Below are 21,030 nucleotides of genomic sequence, written 5' to 3'. Positions count from 1 at the left end.
AAGCAACAACACATGGCTGTATAACTGGGGACATCTCTCCCTGCTCTACCCCCTCCCACCCTTGATCCATTGGAGGGAATTAAGTTCAAATCTGACACGACAACTTAGCACAAATGTCACAGCAGTATTCCTTTCCCCCCCAGCGCATCCCAGACTCCCTCCCATCTCAGTTTCCAGAAATGATATTTATTCTTGAACAACAGCCGCCCCAAAGTCATTCATAGCACAGAGCAAGAGTGAGTGGGTATGAGCAGTAGGCACGCAAAGGGCAGCAATTCTATTTTGGGGAGCCCATTTTGGGTGAGCACCAGAAGACAGTGGGTAAAACTTGAGGGGATGTTAAGACCTCCAAAAAGCTGCTGCAAAAAAGGATGTGTTTGAATGGGATTGTTGAATGAAAAGGTAAGATGTTAAAGAGTGAAAGTGTTAATAGTATTGGATTGTGAAGGTAGCATGGGAGCAGGGATCTAAACTGGGCATCCCTGAGTGAATGTGCAAGAGAAACCAGGCACCTCTCAGGGCACAACATGGTGGGCATTGCCTAGAGAAAGGGAGGTTGGAAATCAGCTATCCAAAGAAGGTTGGCAAAAGCACAGCGATTCACAAACTGGGAAAAGGAATAAAGGAACTCCAAGGTAGGGCACGTCAAGAAGTGCCACCAAGGAAGCAAAATTAAAACTGGGCAGCAAGCAAGCTAAACAAAGGATTGAAAAAGTTATGCGGCACAAGACTACTTGATTCGAGTAAACTGGTAGGTACACAGCTTGGAACCTAGAAAAACATAAGTGGAGAAATGGGTGTGGAACAATACTGGGATTGGAAATCCATTGTTCTAGAACTGTATTTTATGCACAAAAAGTTTTGAATGAATAATTAGATTACAAATGTTTTTGGATTTATATATATGTTTTCCTTATTGACTCCTCTCCCCTCCTCCTTCCCCCATGTTAGGTTTTGGTTAATATATTAGGATGCAATCTTGATATATTCGTATAAGTAGCCTCATTTGCATATGACATTGGATTCTTTGAGAATATTTTTTTTCTATTTCTCCTCCCTTCCTGGATAACATAATATTTTCAATCATTGCAGATGGATCAAACCTACTTCACATATAACTAATTTACCCAATTACTGGTTTAGCATCACTTTTAGTCAAGTACTGTCCTGCTCTGTTCAGTTGCAAATTTCAGTATCAGAGGATTCCAGGTAATTATGATTATAATAATTCTGCTAATATGTATGATATATGAAACAATGCAAGTGAGGGGTTTTTTTTTCATTCTTAAGAGACAAACGCATCCTCAGATTTTGTGAAATTTGAGTATGCCTCAGTTGTATATATGCCCACATAAAGGCTACTGGATTATGGAGTAAGATGTGGTTTCAATTAAAATAACTGATTGTGGAGAACAGAATTCACCCCAGCCAATGAAAAGAAAGACCAATTTATGGGAAATTTGTTCAGGGGAAATACTACCATCCATATGTTCTTTGGAACAAATACATGTGTGTGCAATTTACATGTTATATAACCTCAAATACCACAGTTTGTTAAAAATACTTGGTATAGTATTGTTTCTGAATCTTTACTTCTGCTCCTTTGCTGCTTTTCTTTTCAACTCATAAGTTATGATTTCCCTGCCAAATTTACTCTCCCAAATGTGAAAGATTTCTCACTCCTGAGTTCCTGGGTAGAAACAGGGAAGGCAGCCATTTTGGGTTGAGGTGTTTATCGTCTTAAGAGTGATGGGGCATCTTCTCTCTCTGGTATTCAGTCTTGTGCTTGACTTAGTTTATTATGTGTATGTGGGATGGCTGAATTCAAAATGAATTATGGGGCTATCAGGTTGAAGAAAGCATGAAAACATGGAGTTTTATGGTATTCTTATGAAGTGTGACTGCTGAGATTTGTGGAGGAGGGAAGAGTCCTAGTGCTGGCAGATTGAAGGAATAACCTTCAAAATATTTGTTTTAAACATTGTCATGATTGGAACATGGTGTGCAATGGGCCTTTTCAGTATGATTTTATGTATTTTCCCTAATCTGATGTCCTGTAAAAGTGTTAAACTACAAAATGCATAATTTCCTGCCTACATATCAACACCGAATGTACCCCTGAAAAAAGCCCTATTAGATGGTTTATACATTCTTATAGGAAAAAATGCATGATACACATTCAAAAATGTGGCATAGTTCATACAGTGCATTAACACGTTTCAGGGTAATGTTGATTGTATTTGTAAATAATAATATTCTATATTTATTATAAAGAGATAGATGCAGTGGTGGTACATGTACATTATGCTTGTAAGTAATGGTATTGTGCATTTATGAGAGAGTAAGTGAGTGAGTTGAATCCACATGTGTTTATATAACATCTGGTACTGTTTGTGATGGGTACTATGCAGGTAAACATAAATATTTTAATATCCATTATATTGTATTATATAATATGTAGTATAAAAGACAATATTTTTGAATGCAATTTTTTAAATCTATCAGTCAGATGGTTTATCCATTCTAATGAGTTCATTCAGGAATACATTTGATCCAGACTCTCTTTGAAGGTGCTTCAGCATCAGAGTATACTCAGAATATACTCATTGAGGCATTAAAAAATGAGAGTTTGCTTGCGTGCAAGATCCTCAAATATGTAAAAATGATTAGTTTTGTGTCCTTTTTGTACCTTGAAAAGGGACCAAAGAAAGGTCAGGAGGCTTTCTATGCACATCGGGTATGAGTCTGCTCATATATAGATCCTTTTTTTAAGTACATGGACAATGGACAGAGGAAACAGGAAAAGGGTAATTCCAAAACTGGTCTGAAAGTGTATGATAGAAATATATTTTTAAATTTAAACAGGTTGGCCTATTTGGGTAGGAAACTGGCTGAGAAGCCCGTCTCTGCTTGAAATGCTTGGATACTGGGCCTGGCATGGATCTAAGGCTGAATAGGCACTGGCCTCAGGTGCCAAAGTTTAGGGGACATCAATTCTTTCCCTCCTTCCAAATCATCCTAAAAATGCACTTTGCTTCAAACAATGTAGCCTGGGATATCACAAATCTTGGAGACATAGCAAATTAAACAAATATGGCAACAATAAGTATTTCTGGAGGGCTACTTGTTTTTCCTTTCCTTCCTGTCCATCCCATGTATAAATACCAAACAAAACAGCAGAACTACAAAACTTATGAATACCACATATTGTACTATAAGACTATTGGGTATTCATATTTTCTCTCTGCTGTTTCTTCAGTTAACATTTCCCAACCTATGTCCCTCAGATACATTGCTTTTGTGATCAAGTTATTCCCAGCTAAAAATATTTGGTTATGCTGGTTTTAAATTACAGCAATTTATTTATTTATTTTTTATTATTTTTCAAATAACACAAGTAGCCAACATACATAATACTCCTTCCTCCTCTTATTTCCCCTACAACAACAGCTCTGTGAGACGGGTTGGACTAAGAGAGAGTTGTCACTCTCTAGCCACTTGTCTAAAATGGGACTAGAACTCACAGACTTACTGGTTTCTAGCCTGGTGGTTTAATTCAAGCCCAGGTAGAGTGTCCTGATTTGGAAAGATTAATTGATTAGACTTTGTAATATGTGCTTATGGGTGAAGCAGTCAGTGATGTCCTTTCTTGTGCAAATGTGATAAATATCTTCATGGAATATTTTCATTCTCCCATTTTTGGAGGCAGCAGCAAATTAAGATATCTTGTTAGGGCACAGCCAGACAGCCAGTGTAACATGCTTCCTTACAGTCCTTGAGACAGAACTAAAAGAATGCTGGCACAATTTGCTCTGTCCCAACAATACATCTCCATCCTCAATGAAGATTGGTGAGGGTGCTGTCTTTACAGTTTCAATGCAAGGGAGAACATCTTCAAGGATGCTGTGAGGAATATATTAGGGTAAAGTTGCTCAGATCCACTTGAAATTAACTCTAATTGGGAAAGTCCAGTTGATTGACTTAGTCACAATCTTGTCTTATCTTTAGCTAGGAAGTTTTATTCCTTCAAAACATGAGAAGATGGGCAGGTTCATTGGGCTACCTGTCTTTTAGCTGTCCCTCCTGGCTAGTTAAATCTTCCTAGGAAGTGACATATATCAGTAGATAGTTCTCGACTTACAACTATTCATTTAATGACCATTCGAATTTACAATGGCACTGAAAAAAGTGATTTATGACTGTTTTTCACATAACTGTTGCAGCATCCCCATGGTCATGCGATCAGAAATGGGAAGTTTGGCAGCTGGCATGCATTTATGATGGTTGCAGAGTCCTGGGGTCATGTGATCACCTTTTGCAGCCTGCTGACAAGCAAAGTCAATGGGGAAGCCAGATTCACTTAACAACCATATAACTAACTTAACAACTGCAGTAATTCACTTAATAACTGTGGCAAGAAAGGTCATAACATGGGACAAAATTCACTTAATAACTCTCTCGCTTAGCAACAGAAATTTTGGACTCAATTGTAAGTCAAGGACTATGGCTGAGTTCATATTGGTGGAGAATTTGTCTTTCAGAATGGAGTTGGTTTTGCTTCCCTTGAAGGAGGATGTGGTGAATTCTCTTCTGAAGAAGACTTCACTGCCACCGCTAGCAATCCTGAACAATTTCCGCCCAGTCTCCAACCTTCCTTGTTAATAAAGATTGTTGAAAAGGTGATAATGTTGCAATATCTGTGGGCCCTGGAGGAAATGAAGTAGCTGGATCTTTTTAATTGGGTTTCTCCATATTATTCACATAATATGGAGGCAGACAGATTACACTTGTTGATGATCTCTGATGGAATGGGGAAGGGATGGTAGAACCATTCTGGTTCTCCTTAACCTTTCAGTAGTTTTTGATACTATCAGCCATGATATCATCTCAACTGCATGTGGGAACTGGAAATGAGAGGCACAGTGTTTCAGTGGTTCTCCTCATTTTTTCTGTGGCCAGTCCCCATTGATGTTGGCATGAGACAAGTTGATTTATAAGTCGCTGCATGGATTGACATTCTCACCCCTCCTGTTTAACAACTACATGAAGTAATTGGGCGAGGTTTTTCGCAGACTCACGTATCATCAGTAGAGGTCAAGTGATGCTGCCAGTGCTTGTCCAGTGTTGAGTAACAGCAACAAGCTTAAGCTCAGCCTTGACAACATTGAGGAGCTATGTCTTCATAGTTTTTCTAGGGCTATGAATTTTCTGTCTTTAGTTCTTAACAGGGCAGCTCTTTTCCAGACAGACCTCTTATCTGAGAGTTCTCCAATTTCTGTTCAGAGAGCAGGTGGCAGCATTAGCCAGGAGGGCCTTTGCTCAGACTTATCTATGGTACTGCACTAACCACACTGGTCTCTTGACTGCAAGTCCTTCTTTAGGTAATCTTGTGTGTGGAGTACTGCAATTAGCTCAACAACTACAGATAGTCCTTAACTTAGAACCAGAATTGGGAACAGAATTTCCATTGCTAAGCAAGGTGGTTGCTAAGTGAGCTCAGCTCAATTTTATAAACCTTTTTGCCATGGATGTTGTGTGAATAACTGCACATGTTAAGTAAATCACGCAGCATTATATGAATCTGGCTTTCACCATTGACTTTATTTGTAAGAAACCAATTTGGGAAGATTGCAAATGACAATCACATGATTCCGGGATGCTGCAACCATTGTAAATAGGTGCCAGTTGCAAGCAATCCAATTTCGATCATGTGACCATGGGGATGTTGTGATAATTGTAAGTCCAAGGACCAGTCATGCATGACTTTTTTTCAGTACTATCGTAATGTTGAATGATCGTTAAATGAACAGTTGTAAGTTGAGGACTACCTATTGCCCTTAAAGATCTCCAGGAAGTTACAGCTGGTCCAGTATGTGAGGAATTATAGGCATGTGTTGATACACCCATTTAACATCTCTGCTACACAAACTGCACAGGTGACCAATGGTTGTACTTATGAATTCAATTCAGCTGCTAGCCATCATCAGTGAAGATCTGTTTACTTTTGTTTGTTTATTAAATTTATTTAACTACTCATCTTGTAATAAGTGATTTCATGGCATAGGGTTGACAAAAGCGGTGTAATGAAAATATGTCCTTGAAGGATGACTAACAAGGCATCTTCAAATTACAACTAAAGGGATTTGTGGATGGGCTCTTAGTCCAGCATTTGCTCAAAAAACAAGACAGGATAGCAAAACCTGATTTACACTCAGGTTCTGTTGTTCAGTATCATTAGCTCCTCTGAATCCTGGGGGTATCATACAAACTTCACAAATAATTGTTTCATTCATTAGACATGAATTTGCTAATCTGCTTTTCAAGTCACTTAATTTATTGGCCATCAAAATGTTTTCCGGGGTCTTCAAATCTATATACTGAGCTTTTCTTAGTTCAGGGAAGGAAGGAAGTATCTGGCAGCTGGTGCAGAGGTGGGTTTCAGCAGGTTTTGACCAGTTCTGGAGAACCGGTAGCGGAAATTTTGAGTAGTTCAGAGAACCAGTAAATACCACCTCTGACTGGCTCTGCCCCCATCTATTCTGTGCCTCCTGAGTCCCAGCTGATCGAGAGGAAATGGGGATTTTGCAGTAACCTTCCCCTGGAGTGGGGAGGGAACGGAGATTTTGCAGTATCTTCCCCCTGCCACGCCCACCAAGCCACACCTACAGAACTGGTAGTAAAAAATTTTGAAACCCACCACTGAATAGGTTGCTCCTGTTGCTTACGACTTCATGGTGAGACAGTTCATAAATGGTGCTGCCACCCCACCTCAAACCACAATAATCCCTGTTGCTTACTGCTAAGAGGCGGTTGAGTCACATGGTATTACTTTTCCTCAACCAGCAACATTCATCATTCAACAGGAATGGAGATTTTACAGTATCCTTCCCTTGCCATACCCACCAAGCCACGCCCACCAAGCCACACCCACAGAACCGGTAGCAAAAAATCTTGAAACCCACCACTGAGCTGGTGGTATACATAGATAGGCAATAACTGAGGCATTTTGATATTTTGACATCCAGTGAAATGGTTTAAAGCAGGGGTGTCAAACTCGATTTCATTGAGGGCCACATCAGGGTTGTGTCTGACCTCGGGAGGCCGGGGGGGGCCTTGGCCAGGTCAGGGGTGCCTGTGGTGGCCTGAGTGCTGTGCCAGGGAAAATGGGCTCCCAGAATCCCAAAATGGGCTTCTGTTTTTGGCTGGGACGGCCTCCTGCAACCCTCTGCCAGCGAAAGAGCTCCGTTTTTGCTGGCAGAGGGTTGCAGGAGGCCATCCCAACCGAAAATGGGGATTGGGAGCCCATTTTCCCTAGCAGAGGCACAGCACTCGGGCCAGTCCACTGTTTCCAGGGTGGCCCCACGGGCCAGATCTAAGCACCCCACGGGCTGGATCCGGTCCACAGGCCTTGAGTTTGACACCCCTGGTTTAAATTAACATCAGCTGAATAGATTTGGCAAAAAATACATGGTTTGAAAGATTAACGGTGTTAAATTTCAAACTAAGTTGCTAGATATATGTGGTGGTATTATAAAATATTGTGAAATAACAGTGGTTAGATGCAGACTACATGGACAAAAAGTGAAACGATTAATGTATGAATTTTATTTTCTGGGGAGGGAGAATAAAATCCAGAGATTGGGAGTCTCACTTCTGTATTTTAGCTTCTTATATAGTCCCCTAAAGCACAATATCATTTGGTAGGTTTACCAAGTGGTTATTCAAATTATACCAAGCACTTATGGCTTGTAAACAGCTTTCTGGGAGAGCAATTTTAATGAAGCAGTCAATTAGTGGTTCATTTGGAAAACCATGATTAAGCAAGACACAGCTTCAAATGATATTTGAATATATGCATCTTATCAGTGGTGGGATTCAGCCAGTTCGCACCACTTCGGGAGAACCGGTTGTTAACTTTCTGAGCAGGCTAGTGAACGGGCTGTTGGAAGAAATCATTAGGGCAGAGAACCGGTTGTTAAATTATTTGAATCCCACCACTGCATCTTTTCTTTGGAATGATGTTTTGCAAGGCTGCTATCAGGGGTGGGTTCTACTTACCTTTACTACCGGTTTCCAACGGGATTGCGCTTGCGTGCTCGCTTCGTTTGTGCACGCCTTGCTTCTGCGCATGCACAGAAGCTTCTGCGCATGCACAGATTGCCGATGACAACATCCAGGGCTGTGGGCGGGGCCTCCCACCAGTTTTACTACCGGTTCTTGCGAACCGGTCCGAACTGGGGGCAACCCACCACTGCTGCTGTTGTATATAAGGCTAAGCATAACAAACCTGGACTCCAACATTTGGTTAATCGTTAGGTGGCAGAAAAGCAGTTTAGAAAATGCTAACATCTAATGCTAACATCATTGCTTACCATCTAATGATTGTGCAGATTTTTTGCACTCCATATACATTGTATGCCAATAAGAAGAGGACATTGTTTGATACCAAAGACATTTTAATAACAGTTTTTATAATTAATTAAAGATCTTACATGATTTTTGTAGTTTTGCAGTATAATGAAATTTAAATTACTTGTCGTGGTGCTGCAAAATTTATGGTTTCCATTTTAAAAATTCTGTTTGAGATATTTGGAAGTAGAGCATATTTCATAATAGGACATAGATTGCGGTTTTTCATTTTCTTACAAGGCTAGCGAGCAGACTATTGTGCTAAAATTGAAGGTCCCTTATTCATGTATGTTCCTCTTTTTGTTAATCTGATTTCTTTTGTCTTTTTTTTAAAGATGTGGTTTAAATTATTTGCATATCCACTTGGCAGGCATGCTATTTCTCTGCTTTGTTGAACTGCTTTTTCACAACTGCATGCTGCAAAATTCCAATATATAATTTTATTAAAATGCCTTTGATTTCTAGTGACTAACTTACAATATTATTTAAGAAGTTGGAGTTGGAGTTCCGGTTTTTTTTTAAGTTAAGAGCAACTAAAAAGAGAGCTCTTACTGATTAAGAGCACAGATCTTCAGATGGCTCTCATCTGCTTTTTTTCCAGTTGAGCAAAAGAATGTGAAACAAAAACTTGAATATATTTTCCCAATTGTCATCTTAATCTAGTGCTGCATGCTGCCCCAAATCAATCTCTTGTGAGATGGGTGGCTATACTGTTGCAATATTTTCAGGATCAGACTCAATAAGATCAACAAGAGTTAAAGATTTAACTGTATATTCTTTTATTTACATTAGGCATTCTATATTCACTGAATATTCACAGATAGAAGCAAGGGAAATGGTGTAGGTAGCTCCTTATATATACAATGGGTGGAGCTATATGTGGGAGTGGTGAATTATGAATACATTAAGAAGTGAAGAATAAATTAACCCCTGATACCCTGTCTGTACACTATTTACACATTGGAGAATAAGGCATTTATATCTGACAAATCCCCCTCTAAATGCCGATTCGTTATACAACACCAGTTACATTCAGATTCAGGACAATACAAAACATACAACTTAGAGGTTAAGTATCTATGTTGTTTAGAAGGTAAAGGCTTCGTTAATATATCAGCTAATTGTTCTGAAGTGTCACAATGCACTGCTTTAATAAATCCATCCTGAGATAATTGTCTCACATGTTTAAATTTTATATCTATATGTCTGGACCTTTGTCCAATGGCATCAGATCTAGATATTTCAATGGCTGCTTTATTGTCTTCATGCATAACAAAAGGCAGAGCAGGTTTTTTCCAAACATCTGAAATTAAATCATTAAACCATACAAGATTATTTGCGGCCTTGGATAAACAAACATATTCCGCTTCTGTTGTTGAAGTAGCCACTAGTTCTTGTTTACCAGTGTACCAGTAGACTGGACAGTCATTTAAGAGAAATACATAACCAGATGTGCTTTTTCTGCACGAGGTGTCTCCAGCCCAATCTGCATCTGCATAACACGTAAGCTTTGGTTCTTTAATATCATTAGGTTCTAACATTAAACAAAAGTCTAGTGTACCTTTTAAATATCTTAAAATTCTTTTAACAGCTTCCCAGTGGTACATTGTTGGTTTGCTGACATGCCTAGATAATAAATTGAGTGGTAAAGTGATGTCCGGTCTAGTCCAATTAGATATGTAAAGGAGTGAACCTATGATTGATCTATAGAATGTATTATCCTTGAACTCGGGAGAAGATTCATCAGAATTCCTTAGAAAGTCAGTTTGCATAGGGGTATCACAAGGTTTGGCATTGTTTAAGTTGCATTTATTTAAAAGATCTATGATCTTATCTCTCTGGGTAAGTTTGAATCCCCCTTTTGTCTTATTAATTTGGACACCAAGGTATTTGTTTACCTTGCCTAAAGATTTCAATGAGAAATGTTCATTTAGTTTAGTTACAAAAGTTTCTCTTCTTTCCTTATGTTTTCCTATGTATAAAATGTCATCCACATAAATCAATACAAATTCAACGTAATCATCACCCCTCTTGACAAAGAAACAATTATCAGCAGTGGTAGCGTTGAAGTCCATGGTCTTAAGTACTTTTACTAAACAATCATACCATCGTTTACCAGATTGTTTTAGCCCGTATAAACTCTTGTTTAACAACCAAGTCTCATTTTTGTTTGTGTATGGACTATGAGGTGCTCTCACGTATATTTCTTTATCTAATTTTGCGTGTAGGTACGCAGTCTGTATGTCATATTGGAATACATCTAGATTGAGTGCTGAAGCTACCACTAGAGCTGTTTTGACACTCTCTGTTCTTACAGTGGGGGAATACGTGTCAGTATAGTCCTCTGGATATTTCTGTGCATAACCCTGTGCAACCAATCTAGCTTTGTATAGAGTATTTCCTCCCTCTAAATTCTTAATTTTGTATATCCATCTGGTACCAATAATTGTCTTATCTTTAGGTGCAGATGCAGGTGTAAATACATTTAGTCCTTGTAAACTTTCCATCTCTTTCTTCATTGCTAATTCCCATTTTTCTTTTTCTTCGTGAGGAAGTTTTAACACTTCCTCGTATGTATTGGGTGTTGTTGGTTCACCATTCATGTGCATTACATAATCCTTGTATTTATTTGGCATTTGATTTCTGGTGTTTCTAATGATTTTCTCTGGTTTACTATCGTTATCATGCAAATATCTTGCTTCCTTTTTTGTTAGTGTATCTGTCTTTATTTTGAGTTGGCTATTTGTCCAAGTTTTGGTTTTGTTTTTATATTTGTTGGTATTTTGTTTTTCTATAGTCCCTTTCTCATGAGATTTTGTATCTTCATGTTTATTTGGGAATATCTCATTAAGATGTAATTTAGACCAGTTAGCTTGTTCATGGAACACAGCTGTTCTGGAGACTATAAATTTGTTGTTACTATCAATGAATCTGTATCCTTTAGTGCCAGTCTCATATCCCATAAATCTGAGTCTCCTGGACACATTTTCTCCCTTTCTTCTTAATTGTTTAGGTATGTGTACGTCTGCTGTGACTCCAAATATATGCATGTGTGCTAATTTTGGTTTTCTATTATACATCACTTCATATGGTGTCTTATTTATAATGCTGGACCATGTTCTATTTTGTGTGTAATTTGAATAATGTAAGGCTTCTGACCAGAACTGTTTGCTTAAGCCAGCATCTTCCAATGTGCATCTAATCATGGTTTGTAATGTGGAATTTTTTCTCTCTGCAATCCCGTTTTGGAACGGAGAAAATGGACTAGATGTGTAATGTAACATTCCTTTGTCTTTTAACCATTGTGAGAATTCTTTAGACATGAATTCACATCCTCTGTCTGTCATAATTTGTTTTATTTTGATGTTGTGTTGTGTTTCTATGCGTTTGTAAAATTCTTTAAATTTTTGAAATGTTTCATCTTTGTGTTTTAGTGTGTAAACAAATCCATAGCGGCTATAATCGTCCACTATTGTCAGGAAGTAACGTTTCCTATAAGTGATTGATGGAGTTAATGGACCAACTAAGTCCATGTGTACTAAATCAAAAATTTTGTTAGTTGATCTGGTAGATTTTCTTGGCCTGGGACTAGTTTTTAGTTTTGTAGATTTACATACTGAGCATTCCAGATAATTTTCACAATTCTTTATTTTAACACCTTCTGCGTGTTCAGTCATTTTTTGCACTACAGGAAAACTGGCATGTCCTAACTTCCTATGCAATATGTGAGCACACTCATCATGAATTGGTTTACCTATCTTTGGTTTCTTATCGTTGTGTGCATCTGTGTGATCATGAGATATTTTACATTCATCATTGTCACTGTTGCTAACATTCTCATCATCTATTTCAATACAATCTTCCATATTTGAATCAATGTTATGTAACCATTTTTCTTTTGTTATTAGGTAAGGTAGTCCTCCTTTAGTCACCACAGTGCCTACATTTATTTTATTCTTTTCCAAAGTTGCCTTTCCTTTTGAAAAAACAATGTTAATGTCAGAATCTCTGCTTAGTTTTATGGCACTTAATATGTTATGAGGTATTTCAGGTATTAGTAATACCCCCTCTATTTTTCCTAAACCAGGCAAGGTTACATTTCCTCTACCTAATACTTGAACCTTTTCTTGGTTAGCAACCTTAATTACAAATTTATCTTCTGCAAATGAAGACAATATACTTTTGTTATTAGTGGTGTGATTAGTTGCTCCAGAATCAATAAGCCAATTATTGTTCTCACTTTGTTGTGTGTTAGTGTTGTCTTGTTTATTTAATCCATTCAGTGAACCAGACTTTCTATCCTTTGAATTGTCTCTGCCCCCTCTATTCTCTCTGTGATTTGGTGGGCTCCTATATCTATGCCTTTCTATGGAAGGCTGTCTATAATCGTGTTTGTTTCTGTATTCTGATCTATATCTTTCTTTTAAGACTTTTGGGCAATCTCTTCTATTGTGTTCCCTGGATCCACAATTATGACATTTAAATGTTCCACTATATTTTTCTTGAAAAGCTACTTTCCTATATGGTTTATGTTCTGTGTGATAGTTAGAACGATTCCTTCTAGAATTATCTTCTGTTATCAATTTGTTAGATAGACTTTCTATGGATAAATACCCTAGATTGATTGTGTCTAAATGTGACATGAAATTGTCCCATGATGGGTCAAGTGAGTTGATAATGACACTTTTCATTGTTTGGTCTGAAATCACTTCCCCCCTTAAATGCAGTTCAGTTCTTATTTTGTTCAAAGATATTAAATGTTCACTTATGGAAACCCCTGGTTTTATCCTAGATGAAAAGAAGTCTTTAGATATCCTTGTGGTGGTGGCTACACTGTCACTGTGAAACAAATTAAACATGCATTGAATAATTTCTGAAACAGTCAAATTTGGCTTAATGCTGTGATACATTGCAGGAGACACACTAGATATTATTAAGAAAAAAGCTCTATGGTGTAAGCAATCTATTTTTAGTGTCCAAGGTCTTTTTGGGGGACTAGTGATAAAAAACAGTAAGTTTTCCTTCATAAAGACAACCTGGAGCTGTTGATACCATTCTTGTAAATTAATGCCATCAACCCTTAGTTTTGGGAAGTCACTGGGTAAATTTCCGACATTATTGGGTCCATTACTTACAACCTGAGGTAGTCCGTGGTCTCGTAAATGCAGAAAATTGCAAAACGGCATGGGGATGCTCGCTACGAGTCTGCATGATCTTCTCTCCTGTTCATGTCTTCCCGGATCGTCAGCGTAGTTTCGCGCATGCGCGTTGTCCATTTCTTCTTCGGCGTCGTCGTGGAAGGTTCTCCTCATTGCGGCCCGCTCGTTCTGCTCCTCTTCAGATGAGTCGGTCTCTGGTTCGACTTTGGGCGTTCTGGCGACGGTGGCTGTTCTTCTTCTTCTATTGAAAGCATTGGTGCTTGCTTCGGTCTGCGGCGTAGGGCGGTATCGGCAGGGCTCTCTGGGTTCCGGCGTCAGCGCTCTAGTAGTCAGGATGGGAGCGGGCAGGTCTTGAGGCATTGGCTTGCTCGTTCGCTTTTTTAGTGTCTTTTTAGTAATTTTCAGTTTTGGCCCAAATGCAGCAAAGAGCGTTTTCATCGCTGATTTTATTTGGTGTTTTGTTGGATCTTCCTCGCTTTCTGGTTCTGATTCTTCTGAGGTGTTTGAATCTTCCTTTTCGTTTTCGTTGTCCGGTAATATTTTTCGCGCCAGAAATTTTGAATCGAGATTGCTGATTGGCTCTTCTTCGTTCATCTTGGAGGCCGGTTGAAACCAAGATGGCTGCCATTCAAATTTTTGCGCGGGATCATCGTTTTTCTTCTTTGTAATGATTTTCTCCGCAGTCATATTACTCACTATTTTTGGCTCTCTGGGTTTTTCATTGGTGATGTTTTTCTCTCTCGCTGCTCCGCTGTTCTTTAGCATATCTTGGAGGTTCGCGATGAGGCTTTCATCATTCTTCTGGCTTTTTAATAGTTTTAATATCTCTGACCTGAGTTCGTTATTTTCTATTTCGATTTCCTCCTGGTCATCAATTATTTCTTCGTCTTCAGTGGTGTATTCTTCGGATTCTCTCGAAATTGCATTCGTGGATTCGTTGATTATTTCTTGTTCCGTTTCCATTTCTTTGCTGTAGGCCCTGGTGTTGGGCCTATCTTTCTTAGACATTTTAAGGCTTTTTATTGAGTCAATTAACCATCCTCTGCTACCAGTTTGTTGCAATATTTTCAGGATCAGACTCAATAAGATCAACAAGAGTTAAAGATTTAACTGTATATTCTTTTATTTACATTAGGCATTCTATATTCACTGAATATTCACAGATAGAAGCAAGGGAAATGGTGTAGGTAGCTCCTTATATATACAATGGGTGGAGCTATATGTGGGAGTGGTGAATTATGAATACATTAAGAAGTGAAGAATAAATTAACCCCTGATACCCTGTCTGTACACTATTTACACATTGGAGAATAAGGCATTTATATCTGACATATACAAATATAATAAATAAATACTGGAGGAGAAATGATATCTGACAATACTAAGGCCTTAACGATCTGCTGCCGGTCAATATTTTATTTATTAAATTTATATGCTGAATTGCAGGAGGCAATTTCCAATGAGTGGTTTCAGAAAAGAGTCTCCTAGTGCTAATCATTCATTACTTTTCCCTCGTTAGCAGAATCACAACTGATTTTCACTAATATCAGGTTTATAATGCATATGATTTATTTTTATCCCATTCTATTCTATCTATGCCAATTAGTTTGTAGCATAACTAGTGGGTGGAGGATGAAGGAAGATCCACTCAATTCATCTTTGGTATAATCTTTGCTATTACTCAACATGAAAACTGTTTCCTTCCCCAGGAAGTTAGTTTCAGGAATTTGTTGTTGCTCCTTGAAAAATTGGACCCCCCCCCAAGAGCTTATTTTAATAAGCCTATGCATTTGCTTTCCTTTCTTAATTAACACATTTAACGTCACATTGAGATTGTCTTCAGGCAGTGAAGATAGATTCACTCCAAGTGTCCAGAGGTTTCCCTTCTGGAAAGGTATGTAAAAGTGGCATTGTCAAATGTAGCATTGCTTTAGGACACAGATTTGTTGTTCTGTTCTCACATTAGGTCAAACTAGTTTCTCATTTGCCTGTAGAGTTTTTGATTTAGGAATATAAATTAAGAAATAATAATAATTTAAAAAAAAACCCACACGGGGAGTTTTTAAAAATCATGGCAGAGTGCTGCAGTACAGTGGAGTTTTTAAAGATTGTTGCAGATGTTATTATTCAATGCCTAAGTAGGTAAACATGGATGCCCAGGAGAAATTAATAGGATCTCAGAATACCTATGTGATATATGTTTGCCTCCTGCATTCATGATTAACAAACGTTTCATTCATATGCAGTTTTGTTCTATTTGCTCTTTCTTATCCACCAATTTTATCCAGCCATGTATGCAGTTTCCTTTCTTTCTGAAGTTTCACACCCTACACTTCCACTCCAAATGTGCAGAGAACTTGAGAAACTGGGGGGAGACACTGAATATTAACTGTGTGTGTGTGTGTGTGTGTGTGTGTGTGCGTGCGCGCGCACGTGTGTGTGTGTATGCGTGCACCTGTGCCTGTGTGTGCTTTGACTAACACTCAGAATTGCCAAAGGCAAGAATGTTGGCCCATTCACAGCATAGCATAGGGTGGGGTGGGAGTTGTCAGGATGAAGGACCAAGCATCAACATTCCCCACTCATGTACCTAACTACAGCTGTTACTTGGGCTTCAAGATTCCCCAAATAGATCTTCATGGGTTGAGGGAACTATTGCGGGTATAATTTTGTTTGTGTGAGGCCACATACATACCAGCTAGACATCCTAAGGATGCTTTTTCAAAAAGCAACTTGGACTTTATTTTTCCTTGAAGACCTTTTGCTTCTCATTTAAGAATTTCTTCAGTTCTGACTGAAGGACGAGAAGTGAAAACTAAGGAAAACCCAAAGAAAAACCAAGTCCAGCTGCCTTTTGAAAAAGCATCTTTCAGACAGTCATAACCTGGATGACTGAGAATCTCCAGACATACCAACCAGAATAAATAGTAGCCATGTATAAAGAGGGAGTATAGGGAAATGAGTGGTAAAGATATAATTAAGATTACAATTCAATATTTTTTTTAATTCTTCTGATTGTGGATGAAAGAGGATTTATATGCTACTGTTTTACTTTATGACCTTTAGACCGAAATCAGAAAGGGTCCATTATTTCCTAAGTAACTGCAAAAGCTGCTTAGATAAATTGAATCTGTCGGTTCATATAGGTCTGATTTCTGCCATTCTTTTTCAATTTGGACTTTCAAACAGTTCAGAGCAGCCCACATGCTTCTCCTGTTAGAAGTCATATAATTGACACAATACTGTAAGGTATTATTAAACTGAAATAGTCTAATTTACCAGTGCAGGACCTTTATACTTAAGTGGTGCTTTGAGTCTTCAGAGTAATCCTCACTTGCTCACAGAGTTACTTACAGGCCCACTGCGAACATGAAGGAGGACTATAAAAATAGTAATATTTTCTTAGTGACCAAATATGCACTGTGTGATAAAAGCATGGATCTTCCGGAGTTTGAAAATATGACCCAGCATCTGTTTCTCCCTCCCTCCCTCCCCTTCCTTCCTTCCTTCCTTCCTTCCTTCCTTCCTTCCTTCCTTCCTTCTTACAGGTTTATCCAAGGCAGGGTGGGCAACTGCATCTTGCAACCCTCCAGGTGGGGGGGCTTCTATTGACTCCACCAGCCTTCTTCCTGTCCCTCTGATCTTCAGCCCCATTCCATGGGGGTGGATGGCATGTATGAGAAGAGCAGAATGCTGAATATACAAAATAGCACATGGAGTAGTCGTCAGGAGTGGTACCAAGACAATTTGGTGACAGGACAACTCAACCCTGGTATGAAATCCTCCTGTTTATATGTGTACAGCAAACATATTCAGGATATGTTTTCCCTTTTCCCTTGAGTTTCTTAGAAGTTAGATAGTTCAATGTGTCCAGCTCTGAGTCTGGGAAAGCAGGGAGGAAGCAAAGCAGAAGGGATTTTTTTCTATTGCTCCAACCTGCTTTTCCTGGGTTATAGCAATAGCACTTAGATTTATATACCACTTCATAGTGCTTTTACAGCCCTCTCTAAGACGTTTAGCATAGAGTTAGCATATTGCCCCCAACAATCTGGGTCCTCATTTTACCAACTTTGGAAGGATGGAAGGCTGAGTCAACCTTGAGCCAGTGAGATTTGAACTGCCGAACTGCAGCTAGCAGTCAGCTGAAGTAGCCTGAAGTACTGCACTCTAACCACTGTGCCACCTCGGCTCTGTTATGTCTTCTTTTAGCTTCCAAATAGACAATTCTGTGCTTCATTATAGGTAAGAAATATTAAATAAAGCCTATCCAGCCTGGAAGTCTTCTAGCCTTCTAGAATTCTCTGCAAATTTCTTCATTACTCATCCTCTCCAGCAAAGATCAAGAGTGGGGCAAGATCAGCTCACAGCTTTCTCCAACTAAATCAAGTTACTTGTTTCACCTCCAGGACCACTACTTGGTGTTCTTTGGTATTCACCAGGACACAAAAATGCCTTGGTACAGACCACTGCTAACTCATGACTCAGGCCAGCAGGAGTCTATTTTGAGCCACAATTTCAATTGCTCACAATGCCCTAATGGAGAGTCAAACAAAAGCATTGTAGAAATGATTTCCTCCTCTTTTTTTCCCTTTTTCTAATGACCATGTAATCCCTTGCATCGGGATGGAGTTGGAGCAAATGAATGGAGCTGAGTGTTTGTTTACTGGCCACATGCCCTTCCTGTCACCAATGCAGAGTTCGCAGCAGATATTATCTCTTTGTGCCCAGAGAGAGAAACATCTGCCACTACCTAGGATCTAACTCACAGCCTCCCCCCGCCCCCCGATTGTGAGGCGAGAGCTCCACCTCTAGGCCACCACACAACTCCTTTTGTAGAAATGTAAATGGTAGCTTGCGTTGCCATCTGATGCTCTGGTGCTGCCGCCAACTTCCTCTTGATCAAGTAAGCTTCTAAAGGGAATTTGTCCAGACCTACAAATCATCTAAAATATCAGTGCTGGAAATGCCCTTGGATTTCTCCTCCCCTCCACCCCAAAAAAATCTGGGATTCCCAGACCCTCTCTCTGCCAGGGAAATACTTTTTTCACTCAGCATCACAGACACATCTGTCTAATTATTAATTGATTGTTCCATCAACTAAGGAAAGAACTCATGAGAAAACTTGGTTCACATTTTGGGCAAACTCCCTAGAAGGAGTGTTTGATGGAGCAAATGAGATAAGAAGTGCTTTGAATTCCCAAGCATGTGATTTGCAGAGTCTGTCCTTGGATGCCTTGGAGGCTCTGAAAATGGGGCTGGAGATGGCTGTGGGGATATTAGGACATATGTGGCTTCTCACTGTTCTAAACCAAGCTTACTGGGAGGGGGGTACTTTATGCCTTGCTTGACTGACATGTGAAATAACCAATGAGATTGGCCAGATATTTGGTTTGAGGTAACATGGCTTTTATACCTGCCAAAATTGAAGATCTACACTTTTTGGTGTCACTTCCTTTGTGCTCTTGAGCATACAACCACACCACAATATTCAGGGCATGTGAAAAAGAGGGGGTTGAGGGGTTTTAAAAAAGGGTAGCAGGGACGCTTTTAAGGGGACCCGGGAGGGTGGGGGGCTGTAGAGATGGACTGGGGGGGTGGTCCATATAGCCACTGTGCAGGGTGGTGGGTTGGATGGGCGCAGCGGAGTAGGGGAGAAGGGTAATCTGACCGGGGCGCCGGGGGGCGAAAGGAAGGGCAGTTCCATCAAAGTGATAAGTGGGAGAGGCAGGTATGGCAGGCGCAGGGGGCCATATCAGGTTCAGGGGGTGCGCACTCGCTGTCTTCGAGTGATTGCGCACTCCGGCCCCCATAGCGTGGCTCGTGTCCTGGGTTGCACAGAGTCTCAGGCCCTGGGTCCTCGACTGATGTTATGTGTTATGAGGTTGATAATTAACAAAGCCCCCCTCATTTGTGATCTTATTGTGGAGGGGGTTGTAGACCTGGCTGGGATTACGGAGACCTGGTTGGGCCAGGAGGGGGGGTTCCCCTCGTTGAAATGTGCCTTCCAGGCTTCCATGCATTTCATCAGTCGAGGGCCCAGGGGAGGGGTGGGGGAGTAGCGGCAATTATTAGAGGAAGTCTTTGTCCGAGGGAGGCCACTGTTCCTCAGATAGCCGGATGTGAGTCCCTTTTTGTGAAGTGGGGTTGTGGGGTGCAGATGGGTTTGCTGACTACGTACCTGGCTCCCTGCCACGTCACGGCGACCCTGCCTGAGCTACTTGACGTGATTGCTGGGGTGGCGGTTGATACCCCCAGACTTATTGTTATGGGGGATTTCAACCTGCCATCCGTCGGTGAGACGTCAGAGGTGGCTCGGGAGTTCATGGATTCCATGATGGCCATGGACCTGACCCAGTTAGTGCAAGGCCCCACTCACACAGGGGGACACACTCTGGACTTGATTTTTATCTCTGGTCAGTGGCTGAATGATCTTGGTAGAGGGGACATAGACATTAAACCCTTGTCATGGACAGATATTCGCTCCTTTGCTTAGACTTTCAAGCCGCTTCCCCCCGCCGCAGGGAGACGGAACCGACTAGATGGTTCCGTCCCAGGCGCCTGATGGATCCCGAAAGGTTCCAGATGGAGCTTGGGCTGTTTCCTGAGACTCTGGCACATGACTTGACTGAAGACCTGGTGGCCACTTGGGATAGTGCGGCCACAGGGGCTTTGGACCGCGTTGTGCCTTTGCGGCCTCTGACCCGATGCCGATCTCAATTGGCTCCTTGGTTCTCCGAGGGGCTGAGAGATGAAGCATCGGAAAAGATGCCTAGAAAGTGTTTGGAGGACTAATCAATCCAAATCTGACCGGACACAGGTGAGGTCTTATATCAAGATCTACCTAGTGGCGATAAACGGCAAAATCTAACTATTTTTCCGCTCTTATCGCATCTGCTGAGAACCGCCCAGCCGCTCTGTTTAGGGTGACCCTCCTTCAGGTGGAAGTGCGGGAAGATCCCTTGCAGGGTTGAGCTGAGGATTTTGTGCAATTCCTGCATGATAAAGTCACTCAGATTCGGGAAGGCTTGGACTCTGATTGGGTGAGTCCAGGGAGGGAGATGGGGGTGAGTCTTGAGAATATTATCTGGGAAGAGTTTGACCCTGTGGCTCCCAAGGACTTGGACAGGATTCTGGGTGGGCTTAGTGCTGTCACATGTTTATTGGATCCGTGTCCCTTCTGGTTGGTACTGGCCTCCCGGGAGGTTACACGAGGCTGGCTCCAGGGGATTATAAATGCTTCATTGAGTGAGGGTGCCATTCCCACCGCCTTGAAAGAGGCGGTGGTGAGGCCCCTCCTCAAGAAGCCATCCCTGGACCCGGCTGTATTAGCAAATTATCGTCCGGTCTCCAACCTTCGCTTTGTGGTGAAGGTTGTCGAGAGTGTGGTGGCACGACAGCTACCCCAGTACCTGGAGGAAGCTGTCTATCTGGACCCGTACCAGTCAGGCTTCAGGCGGGGGTA

General features: G+C 40.6%; 1 protein-coding gene across 2 annotated transcripts in view; it reads left to right on the top strand.

Annotated features, from left to right (window-relative positions):
- Nucleotides 1-21,030, top strand: part of LOC117664461 (paired box protein Pax-6-like) — a 34,750-nt gene continuing 13,720 nt past the window's right edge. The window contains exons 1-3 of one of the 2 annotated variants that reach the window (XM_087892024.1): nucleotides 1-751; nucleotides 1,093-1,209; nucleotides 17,117-17,340. In XM_087892024.1, coding sequence (XP_087748150.1) covers nucleotides 17,226-17,340 — 115 coding nt within the window. In that variant the 5' untranslated portion in view covers nucleotides 1-751; nucleotides 1,093-1,209; nucleotides 17,117-17,225. Of the gene's footprint in view, nucleotides 752-1,092; nucleotides 1,210-17,116; nucleotides 17,341-21,030 lie in introns of those variants that run through there. The other variant, XM_034415368.3, reaches the window with a different exon arrangement.

This window comes from Pantherophis guttatus, chromosome 4 (genome assembly GCF_059756535.1).
Source record: "Pantherophis guttatus breed Tessera chromosome 4, ASM5975653v1, whole genome shotgun sequence".
NCBI lineage: Eukaryota > Metazoa > Chordata > Lepidosauria > Squamata > Colubridae > Pantherophis > Pantherophis guttatus.
The sequence above is the reverse complement of the archived record's forward strand: the minus strand, read 5'-3'. Positions and strand labels throughout refer to the sequence as shown.